This window comes from Scyliorhinus torazame, chromosome 3 (assembly GCF_047496885.1).
Source record: "Scyliorhinus torazame isolate Kashiwa2021f chromosome 3, sScyTor2.1, whole genome shotgun sequence".
Classification (NCBI taxonomy): Eukaryota; Metazoa; Chordata; class Chondrichthyes; order Carcharhiniformes; family Scyliorhinidae; genus Scyliorhinus; species Scyliorhinus torazame.
In genome coordinates this window covers 264,097,769-264,112,793 of record NC_092709.1, presented here as the reverse complement: position 1 = coordinate 264,112,793, position 15,025 = coordinate 264,097,769, and the positions used below count along the sequence as shown (strand labels likewise).

Here is a 15,025-nt window from a genome sequence, read left to right as displayed (position 1 = left end):
GACCTTACTTCACCTTCCCACACGGGATTTGATCAAAAAAGTTCCGTTGGGGCTCCTCCGGAGAGCCCAAAAGTCCGTTTTAGCGGGAGCTGCCGAAATGTGCGGCTTAGCTCCGCATCGCCGCAACCGGAAGTCCTCTCCCCAACTTCTCACAGACCCAGAACTCATCTGCCACCCTCTGGAAGAACCCACTCATCCTCACCCGAGTCATATGCACCCTAAGCACCACTTTAAACTGAATCAAACTCATCCTTGCACACAAGGTCGAATTCACCCTGTACATCACCTCAGTCCACACATCCCATCCTATCTCTTCTCCCCCCCCCCCCACCCCAACTCCTCCTCCCATTTCTTCTTGATCCTCACCACCTGCGCTACCTCCCCCTGCTCCCCCAGCCACCCGTATATATTCCTAATCCTACCCTCCCCTTCTACATCTGGGAGTAGCAACTGCTCCAACAGTGTATACGCTGGTAGCTTGGGAAACCCTCTCTATTCCTGAATTCACTTTGATTCGGAAGCTCCACCCTCTCCCGCAGCTTCTCCAAACTTGCAAACCTGTCCTCCAAATATAAATCCCTTGCCCTCACCAGTCCCACCTCTCTCCACTTCCTATACATGCCATCCATATCCCCCGGCTTGAATCCGTAGTTCCCCCACAGCGGTGTTAGAACCGATATCCCCTCCATCCTAAAGTGTCTCCTCAACTGGTTCCACACCCTAATCGTGGACTGTACCACTGGTCTCGCTGTGTACCTCGATGCTAGTGGAAGTGCCGCCATCACCATGCCCTCCGTCTCAACCCCCTTCAGGACTCTTCCTCTATCCTAACCCCCCTCTGCCTCACCTTCTCTGCATTTGCTGTCCAATCGTAGTGCAACAGATTTGGTAACACCAACCCCATTTTTTGCCTCTGTAGCAGGGCCCTCTTTACCTAGGATCCTTCCCCTCCCATGTAAACTCCCGAAATTGCTGCATCCAGTTTCTGGGAAAAGGCCTTCGGAATGAAGACTTGGGAGGGTTTGGAATACAATCAAGAACCTTGGCAGAAGGTTCATTTTTATCATTTGGACCCTCCTCCACCAACTTTGTTAGGTTCCATTTGTGCATCGTCACCCACTCCCCATCCCCTGAATCCCCAAATACCTTTGCCTGTCCTTGAAAACCCTAAATGGGGTAACACCCTAAGATTCGATACGATCAGCAGTGGGTCATCTGCACACAGTGACACCTGGTGTTCCCTACTCCCCCTCACAATCCCTGCCACTCTACTGACCCCCTAAGAATCATCGCCCAAGGGCTTTTATCGCCAGCGTGAATTACAGCGGCGACAGCAAATACGTGGTCCGTTTTGTCATGCACCCTGCAGCCCCTGCTCTCAGCCACACCAGCTAGAAGAACCTCAAACTAGTTGGACAATTGCAGGGGTTGAAGTTCGCCCATTGCTACCATCTGGATCCTCTTACCTCCCTCCTGTCCCTGACCACAGACCAAATTGGAAGGACTCTGTCTGTGGGATGTGACTGCCTCCAGGAGGCAATGTCCAGGTAATTTTTCCCCTCCCTAATGCATTGCAATGTCTGAAGCACTGACTCTAGCTCATTGACTTTGACTTTGAACTGAAGGCTTTTAAGCGGCAGACACTTAACTGCAGGTGTGATTGCTGTGGATCACACTATTGTGCTCCAGCTCCCACATGGTATTATTGCAAAGCATCACCTGCCCTGCCGTCTTTATTGTGTTTTACTAAACTAATTAGGTTTCAAATTTAGAAATAACCCAATGGTTATTTGTAGTTATATTAAGTAGTTTAACTAGCTAAGCTGTAAATTTAATGCCGTGCTTAGATCGCCACAATACCAGTTAAACTACTGTCCCATTTTTATTTTATTTCTTTCATGGAATGTGGGTGCTGTTGGGGAGGCCAGCATTTATTGCTCCTCCCTAATTACCTTGAGAAGATGGTGATGAGCTAATGAGGTGGTGTTGTAGGTACGCCCACGGTGCTACTGGGGAGGGAAGTTCCAAGAATTTGTCGAGCAATAGTGAAGGAATGGCAATATATTTCCAAGTCAAGATGGTGAGTGACTTGCGGGGGAACCTACAGGTGATGATGTTTTCATTCCACGTGGAAGGTGGTGGGTTTGGAAGTTGCTGTCTAAGGAGCCTTGGCGAGTTACTGGAGTGCAGTTGTCATGGTGCATTGGTGGTGGACAAAGTGAATATTGAAGCTGGTGAATAGGGTGCCAATCAAGTGCATTGCTGTGCCCTGGATGGTGTCGAGCATCTTGGTGTGATGAATACCTGACTTGTGCTTTGATGATGGTACAGGCTTTGGAGAGTCAGGAGTGAGTTATTCTCTACAGAATTCCCAGCCTCTGACCTGCTCTTGTAGACACAGTATTTATATTGCTGATCCACTTTAGTTTCTGGGTCTTGATACCCCAAGGATGTTAATAGTGGGAGATTCAGCAATGGGTAATGCCAAGGGAGATGTCGACACCTGTCTGGCACTTGTGCGGTGCAAATCTTGCTCTTGCAACTCAATGTTGCTTAGAGGGAGAATCTTCAAACGCACCATCTACCTGCTCACCTAATTGATGTCTCCAAACATTCACGAGCTACTGGAGGCTGAGAAAATATAACCCCCCCCCCCCCCCCCCCCCCCCCCCCCCCCGCCATGCACTAAATTCTCACTTCCACCAAATTCCTAAGTTAGTACTGATTCCTTGTCACGCTTGGGCCTCATCGTCTCCACTCTGCTGCTGCTCTCTCTAATTGCTGTACTGAGTGTGTTGAAAATATGAAACGTGAACAGGAAGTGGTTTGTGTGCAGCTGTAAACAAGAGGATCCATCTGGAGGGACAATTGAAGGCATATTTGCAATCTCCCATCTGTATAGTATGCAGCTAATCAATCATTCCATAATCTATAATCATGGTTACCAGAAAATAAAATACCCCCCCCACCCCACTCCGTAATCTTCCAGTATTTTTATTCACTGAACTACTGTTTAGGTACTGTGAACAATAGAAGCTATGGCAACTGTTCAGAATACTAAATGCCATTTGATATTAAATAACTTAAATATCATTCTGTATATTGTGTTCTGCAAGATAGAAATTTTCGATCATAGTAACCTTTCCCGTTTGGCTGAGATTATTTGTGTCTAATGTTGTAACCACAAAAGCAGTTTGGATAAAAATAAATAGCTTGATCCTCAAATAGACATTCCTTTACTACCACTAATGGTACAGATGACTTGAAGGGATAGTGGTAGAGCACATGTTCCTGTTTGAAACAATTGTTTTCACAGACATTTTTTTGCAACTGCCATCTGCAATTTTTTTTTTGATGTGATCATTTCACTTCACAGTGAATGGATAACATTGTGCGTGTGTAACTGCTTTAACAAGAATTGTCTTGTGGCTATTTTGTTTCAAAGTAAGTAACTTTGTTGAGGGACAGCAAATAATGTAAGAGACTATTTCTGTTAGCAGCAGTGTGGGTCAGCTGGTCCACAATCTTTGACAACGTTTAGCACATCAGTGTTTGTTTAAAAAAAATATCTTTATTGGCATTTTCAACATTATGTTCGTGTTTATTTCTTGTACAGTGTAACGCAAAAAATACTTTTATCTTACTTTACTTTATTTACAGATTGCACCCGTCCAGTTTGGCGTGTCCTTCCTCCCCTCCCCTGCACCCCTCCCCGTCTCCCTCGCCCACCCCCCCCCCCTTGCTATCCTCCCTGGTTGATACCAGGGGTGTGCTCCACCCCCTCCCCCCCCCCCTTCCCCTTTGTCGGCTTCAGTCGTGCTGTTATATTTGTGGATGAGTGGGGTGGGTGGGTTTCCCCCCTCCCCCCGTGTTGCCCCTCATTGTCCGTCCCAGACGCTCTACCCCCTTTCCCTCCCCCCCGGGTTGTGGTCCCTGATGTTGCTCCTTGTCTTTTGTTTTTACCCCCTCTCTAATCCTTCCAGTTCCCCCACTACTAGCTGTTGTTGGCCTCAAACGGGTTTTGGAAGACCGACAAAATGCCTCCATGCAGTAAGAAAGCATTCTCCAACCCTCGGATGGCGTATTTTATCTTCTCCAGGTGGAGAAATTCCGAAAGGTCGACTAGCCAGTTTGCAGCTGTGGGTAGTGCTGCTGATCGCCAGCTGAGCAGGATTCTCCGACGTGCGATTAGGGAAACGAAAGCCAGGGCGTTGGTCCCCTTCCCCATGTGTAACCCTGGCTGCTCCGATACCCCGAAGATTGCCACTATTGGGCATGGCTTCACCCTCACCCCCACAACCTTGGACATTGCCTCGGAGAAGGCCGCCCAGAACTCTGCAAGTTTGGGGCAAGCCCAAAACATGTTGGTGTGGTTGCCTGGGCCCCTCTGGCACTGTTCACATTTGTCCTCCTGCTCCGGGAAGATGCTGGCTTGTTTGTTTTTTTAATGCACTTTTGTGAATTGCTGGGTGGTTTGCAAATTACTATGCTGCAAATGCTTAATCCAAGTTGTTCATCATAAACATTTGAAACGAATAATTTTAAAGTAGGGGAGGAATTCATAAACAAAGCCCTGTGCTGTGACAGGACGATGAACAGTAACTGAAAATTCTCCAACCTGAGGAGGGAGACGACATTTCAATGTTCTGAAGGGAAATATATTCAGCTCCTGTGTTCTGTGCTTTGAGAATGCTGTGAGTTCTGTGCTTTGAGAATGTTGTGAGTGTTTTAAAATGGCCTGATGGGATACATTACCACTTATAGTACTTTACTATATATTATTATGGGTAGGCATTTATTTTTATTTGAGAAAGAAAAATGAATTTAGAGTACCCAATTCATTTTTTCCAATTAAGGAACAATTTAGCGTGGCCAATCCACCTAGCCTGCACATCATTTTTGAGTTGTGGGGGCGAAATCCACGCAGACACGGGGAGAATGTGCAAACTCCACACTGACAATGACCCAGAACCGGGGTAGAACCTGGGACCCCGGGGCTGTGAGGCAGCAGTGCTAACCACTGTGCCACCGTGCTGCCCATGGGTACGCATTTATATACATTGTTTAGGTTAAGCGGATTATTTACTTCTATATAAAACAAAATACTAAGCCCCTTTAGAAAACATTCTATTTTTCCCAGTGCACTGATCTAAACATCTATCTCTTGAGAAAATCGTGCTCTTTACTGATAAATGTTGTATTCTGTGGGCAAAAGAGCATAACCGCTGTTGGAACTGTTTAAACTTTGATTTTTTTTTCTCCACAGTTGAGCTTGTGTAGTGAAAGAAGACACAATGGTTGTCTTATCATTGAAGATTGCTGTTGGGAATGCCATCAAAACGATGCAGTTTGAACCCTCCACAATGGTGTATGATGCATGTCGAATGATCCGTGATCGGGTTCCTGAAGCACAGATGGGACAGCGTAAGTCACAGAACTCCACCCCCACCCCACCCATTGTTGGACAGTTCATGCCACTTTCCAGTGCACTCAAAAACGCTGCTGAGATCAACTCTTCATCATAAATTTCTTCAAAACTTAACATGACTTAACATCTGGTAGTCTTGTAATGGCAGTCGTGTGACAGCATTGCGCAAAGTGGTCGTCATTAAAATTAGGGGAAGGTATTAGAGTACCTTAGAGGGAGGAAACGTGGGGGAAACTAGAATTGCATTGTATTACTTGTTTAAGCAACCACGTGTTTCTGACAAAATGACCGTGCAAGAAATATGTGCGTACTGCAATGGGTATCAACCAATTAAAGCAAAATATTATGGATGCTGTGTGGTAGCTACCACTGTTGTATTGTATATACCGCATTTCGCTGTTGTGTGCCAGGCCCGCTCGATCGCTGCTATTGTCCCTGCACCCCCCACGTGCGACCCATGGGCGCCGCCATCTTCCTCGCCTCAGACCACGTGCGGCCCGTGGGCGCCGCCATTTTGATCTCACAACACGTGCGGCCCGTGGGCACCACCATCTTGCCTGCCTCAGGACACGTGTGGCCCGTGGGTGCTGCCATCTTCCCCGCATCAGGACCCCTGCTCGTCAGCCACCTCATCGGGCGGCTCATCGCCTGCAACTGCCGCCGCCCAGCCGCGTCTCGCCTCCATCACGATCGACCAGTCCCGACCCCACAACCTCGCGACCGCGTCGATGACAGTGAAAGTCGACGAGCACAAAATATCCTGCCTTCTGGATTCCGGGAGCACTGAGAGCATCATCCACCCCGATACGGGAGGCGCTGGTCCCTCACGGTACACCCCATTAACCAGAAAATCTCCCTGGCCTCCGGATCCCACTCCGTGGCGATCTGGGGGTACTGCACCGCCGCCCTCACCATCCAGGGCGTAGAGTTCAGCGGCTTCCGGCTCTACGTCCTCCCCGACCTCTGCGCTGCCTTGCTACTCGGCCTGCAACCTCCAGAGCCTAACCCTGAAATTTGGCAGGCCCCTACTGTCTGCAATCTCACAACCCTTAAGGTCGACCCGCCTTCTCTGTTGCAAACCCGTCGCCACCAGGAGCAGACGGTACAGCGCCCAGGACAGGACCTCCATCAGGTCTGAGGTCCAGCGGCTGCTACGGAAAGGTATTATCTAGGCCAGTAACAGCCCCTGGAGAGCCCAAGTGGTAATTGTGAAAACTGGGGAGAAAAACAGGATGGTCGTTGACTACAGTCAGACTATCAATCGGTACACGCAGCTCGACGCGTACCCACTCCCATGCATATCTGATATGGTCAATCAGATTGCACAGTACCGGGTTTTCAACACAGTGGACCTGAAATCTGCCTACCACCAGCTCCGCAGTCGCAAGGCGGACCGCCCATACACTGCGTTTGAAGCGGACAGCTGCCTTTACCACTTCCTTAGGGGTCCCTTTGGCGTCACTAACGGGAGATGGACCAAATGGTTCACCGGTACGGACTGCGGGCCACCTTCCCGTACCTGGATGACGTCACCATCTGCGGCCACGACTAGCAGGACCACGACGCTAACCTTCCCAGATTCCTCCACACCCCTAAACTCCTCAACCTAACACACAACGAGGAGAAATGCGTGTTCAGCACGAACCAATTAGCCATCCTCGGCTATGTGGTCCAGAACGGAGTGCTAAGGCCTGACCCCGATCGCATGCGCCCCCTCATGGAACTCCCCCTTCCCCACTGCCCCAAGGCCCTCCAACTTTGCCTGGGCTGCTTCTTGTACTACGCCCAGTGGGTCCCTAACCATGCGGACAAGGCCCGCCCACTCATTCACTTCACAGTTTTCCCCCTGATGGCCGAGGCTCACCAGGCCTTAAACCGTATCAAGGCTGACATCACCAAGGCCGCGATGCACACGGTCGACGAGACGCTCCCCTTCCAAGTCGAGAGCGATGCATCAGATGTCGCTCGAGCTGCCACCCTTAACGAGGCAGGGAGGCCCATGGCATTCTTTTCCTGCACCCTCCATGCCTCCGAAATTCGGCACTCCGCCGAATAGGAGGCCCAAGCTATCGTTGAAGCTGTGCGGCATTGGAGGCATTTCCTGGCCGGCAGGAGATTCACTCTCCTCACTGACCAACGGTCAGTTGCCTTCATGTTCAACAACACACAATAAGAAGGGAGAGATCACCTTGATAGAACTGTACTACAGGCCCCCAAATAGTCAGCGGGAAATTGAGGAGCAAATATGTAAGGAGATTACAGATAGCTGCAAGAAAAATAGGGTGGTAATAGTAGGGGACTTTAACTTTCCCAACATTGACTGGGACAGCCATAGCATTAGGGGCTTGGATGGAGGGAAATTTGTTGTGTATTCAGGAGGAATTTCTCATTCAGTATGTGGATGGGCCGACTAGAGAGGGGGCAAAACTTGACCTCATCTTGGGAAATAAGGAAGGACAAGTGACAGAAATGCTAGTGAGGGATCACTTTGGGACAAGTGACCATAACTCCATTAGTTTTAAGATAGCTATGGAGAATGATAGGTCTGGCCCAAGAGTTAAAATTCTTAATTGGGGCAAGGCCAATTTTGATGGTATCAGACAGGAACTTTCAGAGGTAGATTGGGGGAGACTGTTGGCAGGCAAAGGGACGGCTGGTAAATGGGAGGCTTTTAAAAATGTGTTAACCAGGGTTCAGGGTAAGCACATTCCCTTTAGAGTGAAGGGCAAGGCTGGTAGAAGTAGGGAACCCTGGATGACTCGAGATATTGGGACTCTGGTCAAAAAGAAGAAGGAGGCATATGACGTACATAAACAACTGGGATCAAGTGGATCCCTTGAAGAGTATAGAGATTGTCGAAATAGAGTTAAGAGGGAAATCAGGAGGGCAAAAAGGGGACATGAAATTGCTTTGTCAAATAATGCAAAGGAGAATCCAAAGAGCTTCTACAGATACATAAAGGGAAAAAGAGTAACTAGGGACAGAGTAGAGCCTCTTAAGGATCAACAAGGACATCTATGTGCAGAGCCACAAGAGTTGGGTGAGATCCTGAATGAATATTTCTCATCGGTATTCACGGTGGAGAAAGGCATGGATGTTAGGAAACTAAGGGAAATAAATAGTGATGTCTTGAGAAGTGTGCATATTACAGAGGAGGAGGTGCTGGAAGTCTTAAAGCGCATCAAGGTAGATAAATCCCCGGGACCTGATGAAATGTATCCCAGGATGTTGTGGGAGGCTAGGGAGGAAATTGCGGGTCCCCTAACAGAGATATTTGAATCATCGGCAGTCACAGGTGAGGTGCCTGAAGATTGGAGAGTAGCGAATGTTGTGCCCTTGTTTAAGAAGGGCAGCAGGGAAAAGCCGAGGAACTACAGACCGGTGAGCCTAACATCTGTAGTAGGTAAGTTGCTAGAAGGTATTCTGAGAGACAGGATCTACAAGCATTTAGAGAGGCAAGAACTGATTTGGGGCAGTCAGCATGGCTTTGTGCGTGGAAAATCATGTCTCACAAATTTGATTGAGTTTTTTGAGGGGGTGACCAAGAAGGTAGATGAGGGCAGTGCAGTAGACGTTGTCTACATGGACTTTAGCAAAGCCTTTGACAAGGTACCACATGGTAGGTTGTTGCAGAAGGTTAAAGCTCACGGGATCCAGGGTGAGGTTGCCAATTGGATTCAAAATTGGCTGGACGACAGAAGACAGAGGGTGGTTGTAGAGGGTTGTTTTTCAAACTGGAGGCCTGTGACCAGTGGTGTGCCTCAGGGATCGGTGCTGGGTCCACTGTTATTTGTGATTTATATTAATGATTTGGATGAGAATTTAGGAGGCATGGTTAGTAAGTTTGCAGATGACACCAAGATTGGTGGCACAGTGGATAGTGAAGAAGGTTATCTAGGATTGCAACGGGATCTTGATCAATTAGGCCAGTGGGCCGACGAATGGCAGATGGAGTTTAATTTAGATAAATGTGAGGTGATGCATTTTGGCAGATCGAATCAGGCCAGGACCTACTCAGTTAATGGTATGGCGTTGGGGAGAGTTATAGAACAAAGAGATCTAGGAGTACAGGTTCATAGCTCCTTGAAGGTGGAGTCGCAGGTGGACAGGGTGGTGAAGAAGGCATTCGGCATGCTTGGTTTCATTGGTCAGAACATTGAATACAGGAGTTGGGACATCTTGTTGAAGTTGTACAAGACATTGGTACGGCCACACTTGGAATACTGTGTGCAGTTCTTGTCACCCTATTATAGAAAGGATATTGTTAAACTAGAAAGAGTGCAGAAAAGATTTACTAGGATGTTACTGGGACTTGATGGTTTGAGTTATAAGGAGAGGCTGGATAGACTGGGACATTTTTCCCTGGAGCGTAGGAGGCTTAGGGGTGATCTTATAGAGGTCTATAAAACAATGAGGGGCATAGATAAGGTAGATAGTCAACATCTTTTCCCAAAGGTAGGGGAGTCTAAAACTAGAATGCATAGGTTTAAGGTGCGAGGGGAGAGATTCAGAAGGGCCCAGAGGGGCAATTTCTTCACTCAGAGAGTAGTGAGTGTCTGGAATGTGCTGCCAGAGGTAGTAGTAGAGGCGGGTACAATTGTGTCTTTTAAAAAACATTTAGATAGTTACATGGGTAAGATGGGTATAGAGGGTTATGGGCCAAGTGCGGGCAACTGGGACTAGCTTAATGGTTAAAAACTGGGCGGCATGGACTGGTTGGGCCGAAGGGCCTGTTTCCATGCTGTAAACTTCTATGATTCTATGAACACACAACGGGGTAAGATCAAAAATGATAAGATCTTGCGGTGGAGGATCGAGCTCTCCAACTACAATTACGAGATTTTGTCACGCCCCGGCAAGCTCAACAAGCCCCCCGATGCCCTATCCCGAGGTACTTGTGCCAGTGCATAAGTTGACCGACTCCGGATCCTGCACGACGATCTCTGTCACCCAGGGATCACCCGCTTTTATCACTTCATAAAGGCCTGCAATCTGCCCTACTCCTCGAGGAAGTCAGGGCTATCACCAGAGACTGCCAGGTCTGCGCGGAGTGTAAACCGCACTTCTACCGGCCAGACCGAGTGTACCTGGTGAAGGCCCCCTGCCCCTTTGAACGCCTCAGCGTGGACTTCAACGGGCCCCTCCCCTTCACCGACAGAAACACTTACTTTCTTAATGTGGTCGACGAATATTCCAGATTCCCCTTCGCCGTCCCATGCCCCGTTATGGCGTCTGCCACCTTCATCAAAGCCCTCAACACCATCTTCGCTCTGTTCGGTTTCCCCGCCTACGTCCACAGCGACCTGGGATCTTCATTTATGAGCGATGAGCTGCGCCAGTACCTGCTCAATAGGGGCATTGCCTTGAGCAGGATGACCAGCTGCAACCCCGGGGAAACGGGCAGGTGGAGCGGGAGAATGGGACTGTCTGGAAGGCCGTCCAGCTGGCCCTACAGTCCAGAAATCATCTGGCCTCCCGCTGGAAGGAGGTCCTCCCCGACGCCCTTCACTCCATTCGGTCGCTCCTTTGCACTGCGACTAACGAACCTCCCCATGAACATCTCTTTGCCTTCCCCAGGAAGTCCACCTCTGGGGTTTTGCTCTTGGCAGCTCCAGAACCCGTCCTCCTCCACAAGCACGTGCGGCTACACAAGGTGGACCCGTTGGTTGAGAGGGTACAGCTACTTCACGCGAACCTGCAGTACGCCTACGTAGCGTACCCCGACGGTCGCCAAGACACAGTCTCCTTCAGGAACCTGGCACCAACTGGGTGTCCCCCCCCGCCCCGCCCCGGCACCACCCTCCCTACCCCCAGCGCACCCCACCACAGCCCCTGCTCCAGGACAATCCGTCCTCCCTTTGGTCCCACCCGGGGATGAAGATGAGGTCGACTAGCTCCCGGAGTCACCGACAACCGAACCGACGCCGAAATCGCCACTGAGTCTGCGGCGCTCGCAACGACGGATCAAAGCGCTCGATCGTCTGAACTTGTAAACTTTTCCTTAAAATGTTAAACACCTGAATGTAAATAGTTTTCTACCACCCTCGCTGGACTCTTTTTTTTTTTTTTTAAACGGGGTGAATGTGGTAGTCACCACTGTTGTATTGTATATACTGCATACTAGGGGTATTACGGTAAGGCCCCTGTACTACAGGTACGGGGGTAGATCCCTGCTTTCTGGCTCCGCCCAGTAGGTGGAGTATAAATGTGTGGGCTCTCCGAGCTGCAGCCATTTCGGCAGCAGCTGCGGAAGGCGACACATCTCTGCGTAATAAAGCCTCGATTACACTCTACTCTCGTCTCGTCGTAATTGATAGTGCATTATGCTATGCTGGAAATCTGCAATAAAAACCGAACACGCTGAATAAACCCAGCAGGTCTGGCAGCATCTGTGGAGAGAGAGAAACCGAGTTAACGTTTCGAGTCAAACTTTTCTCCACAGATGCTGCCAGACTTGCTGAATTTATACCGCATTTTCTGTTTTTATTCCATATTGGCTATCAGCAAGTTGTACAAAGAGAGATTTAATAAATACCTGGCTTGGTGTTTAAAGCCTGTGCCATTTACTCTCCATTTATCTTACATTATTATAGTTGAATGAACCAAATCCCTGCCACATCCTTTCTCTTTAACTTTTAAAAATATATATTTTAATTCCAAAAACGTTCAATTATAACATACAAAATAGTTAAACAAATTTATACAATTTTTATAATAATACCCCCACAACCCTTGGGGGTTAGCACATTGGCTTCACAGCGCCAGGGTCCCAGGTTCGATTCCCTGCTGGGTCACTGTCTGGGTCACTGCTGAGTCTGCACGTTCTCCCCGTGTCTGCGTGGGTTTCCTCAGGGGTCCTCCGGTTTCCTCCCACAGTCCAAAGACGAGCAGGTTAGGTGGATTGGCCATGATAAATTGCCCTCAGTGACCAAAAAGGCTAGGAGGGGTTATTGGGTTACGAGGATAGTGCTTAAGTGGATCGGTGCAGACTCGATGGGCTGACTGACCTCCATCTGTATGTTCTACGTTCACCCAGCCCCACCTATCCCATATTTGGTAAGAATCCCCCACCCCAGTTGCTGACGACAACGAGCTTCTTAAAGAAGGTAGTGAACGGCAGCTACATCGAGTAAAACCCTCCTGCGATCCATTTATGGCATACTTTTATCTTTTCCAATTGCAGGAATTCCGACAAATCCCCCAACCATGCTGACGCCTCAGGCGTCGCCAATGCCCTCCATTCGAGCAAGACTCTCCTCTGGGCTATTAGAGAGGCGAAGGCCAAGACATCAACCCCTCCTGCAGCTCCAGCAAATCCGACACTCCAAAGATCGCCACCATTGGGCACAGCTCCACTCTAACTCTCAAAATCTCCAACATTGTTTCGAAGAAAAAGACCCAGAACTTAACCAGCTTAGGGCAAGACAAAAACATCGGCGAGTGGTTCGCCACTCCCTCGGGCAACATCTGTCCTCGACACCCGGAAGTAACCCACCCATACATGCCTTGGTCAAGTGCACCCTATGCACCACTTTAAACTGTATCAAACTCAGCCTTGCACATTAGAAGGTAAAATTGATGCTGTGCAGAACCTCGCTCCCTACCCCCTCTGTCCAAAATTAAACCCAATTCTTCCTCCCATTTCCATTTACTTCCTCCAGTGAAGTCTTCTCCATGGCCATAATCTGCCCATATATATCTGATACCCTCCCTTCCCCTAACTCGTCAAGGAACAGCACCCTATCCATAAGCGAAGGTGCTGGCAATCGAGGAAACGAAGAAAGTTCCTTGCATGCAAAGTTCTGCACCTGCAAATACCAAAAACATTCCTCTCTGGAGTTAAAACATCTCCTCCAGCCCAGCAAACCTATCCTCCACATACAAATCTCTAAACCTCTCACATCCTTCCCTCTCACAGATCTTATTTGATGAATCCATTCCAACTGGTATAAGCCGATGATTCTCACAGATCAGCGCCAATAGTAACATAGATCCTAATTTAAAGTGCTGTCTGAATTGATTCCATATCCTCAAAGGCTGTTACCACTGGGCTCGAAGTGAACCTGGCCGAAGAGAACAGAAGAGGAGCAGTAACAAGTGTCCTCCAGTTTGAACCTACACAAGAAGCCTCCTCCATCCACCCCGATACCGATCCTGGATCCTTAAACCACCCCTGCACTTTCTCAATGATTGACGTCTACTAATAATCCATCAAAGTAGGTAATGCCACACACCCCCCCCCCCCCCCCCCAACTGCCTATCCCTCTGCAAGAAAGCCCTTCAACACTGGGGGGGTCTTATCCGTCCAAACAAAAGTCGAAATGAACCTGTTGACCCTACTAAAGAAAGAATTAGGAAGAAAGACTGGGAGACATTGAAACACAAACAAGAACCGTGGAAGAATGTTCATCTTAACTGTCTGAACCCTTCCGGCCAATGACAGCGGGAGGGCATCCCAACTCTTCAAGTTCACCTTCACCCCGCTACCAGACAGGCCAGGTTCAACTTATGTAACGAGACCCAGTCATGAGCCACCCGTGTTCCCAGATACCTAAAACTAGTCCTGGCCAGCCAAAACGGTAGCCTCTCCAGATCAGTTCCCTTCCCTGGAGGGTTCACCGAAAAACCTCACTCTTGCCCACATTCAATCTATATTCTGAGGAGGAACCAAACTTTCGAAGCACCTTCATTTTCTTCCCTACATTAGAGAGAGGTCCATGACATACAGCAATAAATCGGCCGCATACAGGAAAACCCTATACTCCCTATCTCTCCTCTCTACACCCGCCCACGCAGGCAACAACCTAAGTGCAATGGCCAATGGCTCAATCGCCAAAGCAAACAGTAATGGGGAAAGAGGGCAGCCCTGCCCAGTACCCCTATATAACCGAAAATACCCTGAACTCCCTGCATTGGTATGGATGCTTGCAGCCAATGATTATGGCTTATTTCTGTCTTGTACAAAAGCCTAACTCACAAAACAAATTTAGGGCCAAAGCCAAACTGTCCAATACCTCAAAGGTTCCCCCACTCCATCCAGTCAAATGCTTTTTCCGTGTCCATGGAGATGATTACCTCTGAATAGACCCACAACAGCACCACATTTAGACGTCTCCTAATGTTGCCTGACAACTACCGGCCCTTAACAAAACCCGTCTGATCCTCAGAAATTACCCCCGGCAGGCACCCCTCCAAACGGGTTGCCAGCACCTTAGCTAACAGCTTTGCATCAGTATTCAACAGCTGGATTTTTACAACAATCCATTGGCTTCATGTTCCCCCTACTGCTAAATTGCCCCTTAGTGCCCAAAAGGTTAGGTTGGCTACTGGGTTACGGGGATAGGGTGGAGGTGTGGACTTAAGTACGGTGCTCTTTCCAAGGGCTGATGCAGGCTCGATGGGCCGAATGACCTCCTTCCCCACTGTAGATTTTATTCTATGATTCTATTTATTCCAGATTTATTAAGTTGACTGCAGTCAAATTCATGAACCGCATGGTGGGTTTTGAATTTATTTCTCCAAATTATTAGTCTTGACCTTTGGTTTGCCTATCCGGTAAGATAACCATAATGCTGTTATGACCTGTACTTGGTGCAA

The 15,025-nt window shown here is 48.7% G+C and overlaps 1 protein-coding gene across 1 annotated transcript in view; it reads left to right on the top strand.

Annotated features, from left to right (window-relative positions):
* The window catches only part of LOC140409092 (talin-1), a 359,042-nt gene that overhangs the window by 165,235 nt on the left and 178,782 nt on the right, over positions 1-15,025 (top strand). The window contains exon 3 of the mRNA XM_072497200.1: positions 5,267-5,424. Coding sequence (XP_072353301.1) covers positions 5,295-5,424 — 130 coding nt within the window. The 5' untranslated portion in view covers positions 5,267-5,294. The remainder of the gene's footprint in view (positions 1-5,266; positions 5,425-15,025) is intronic.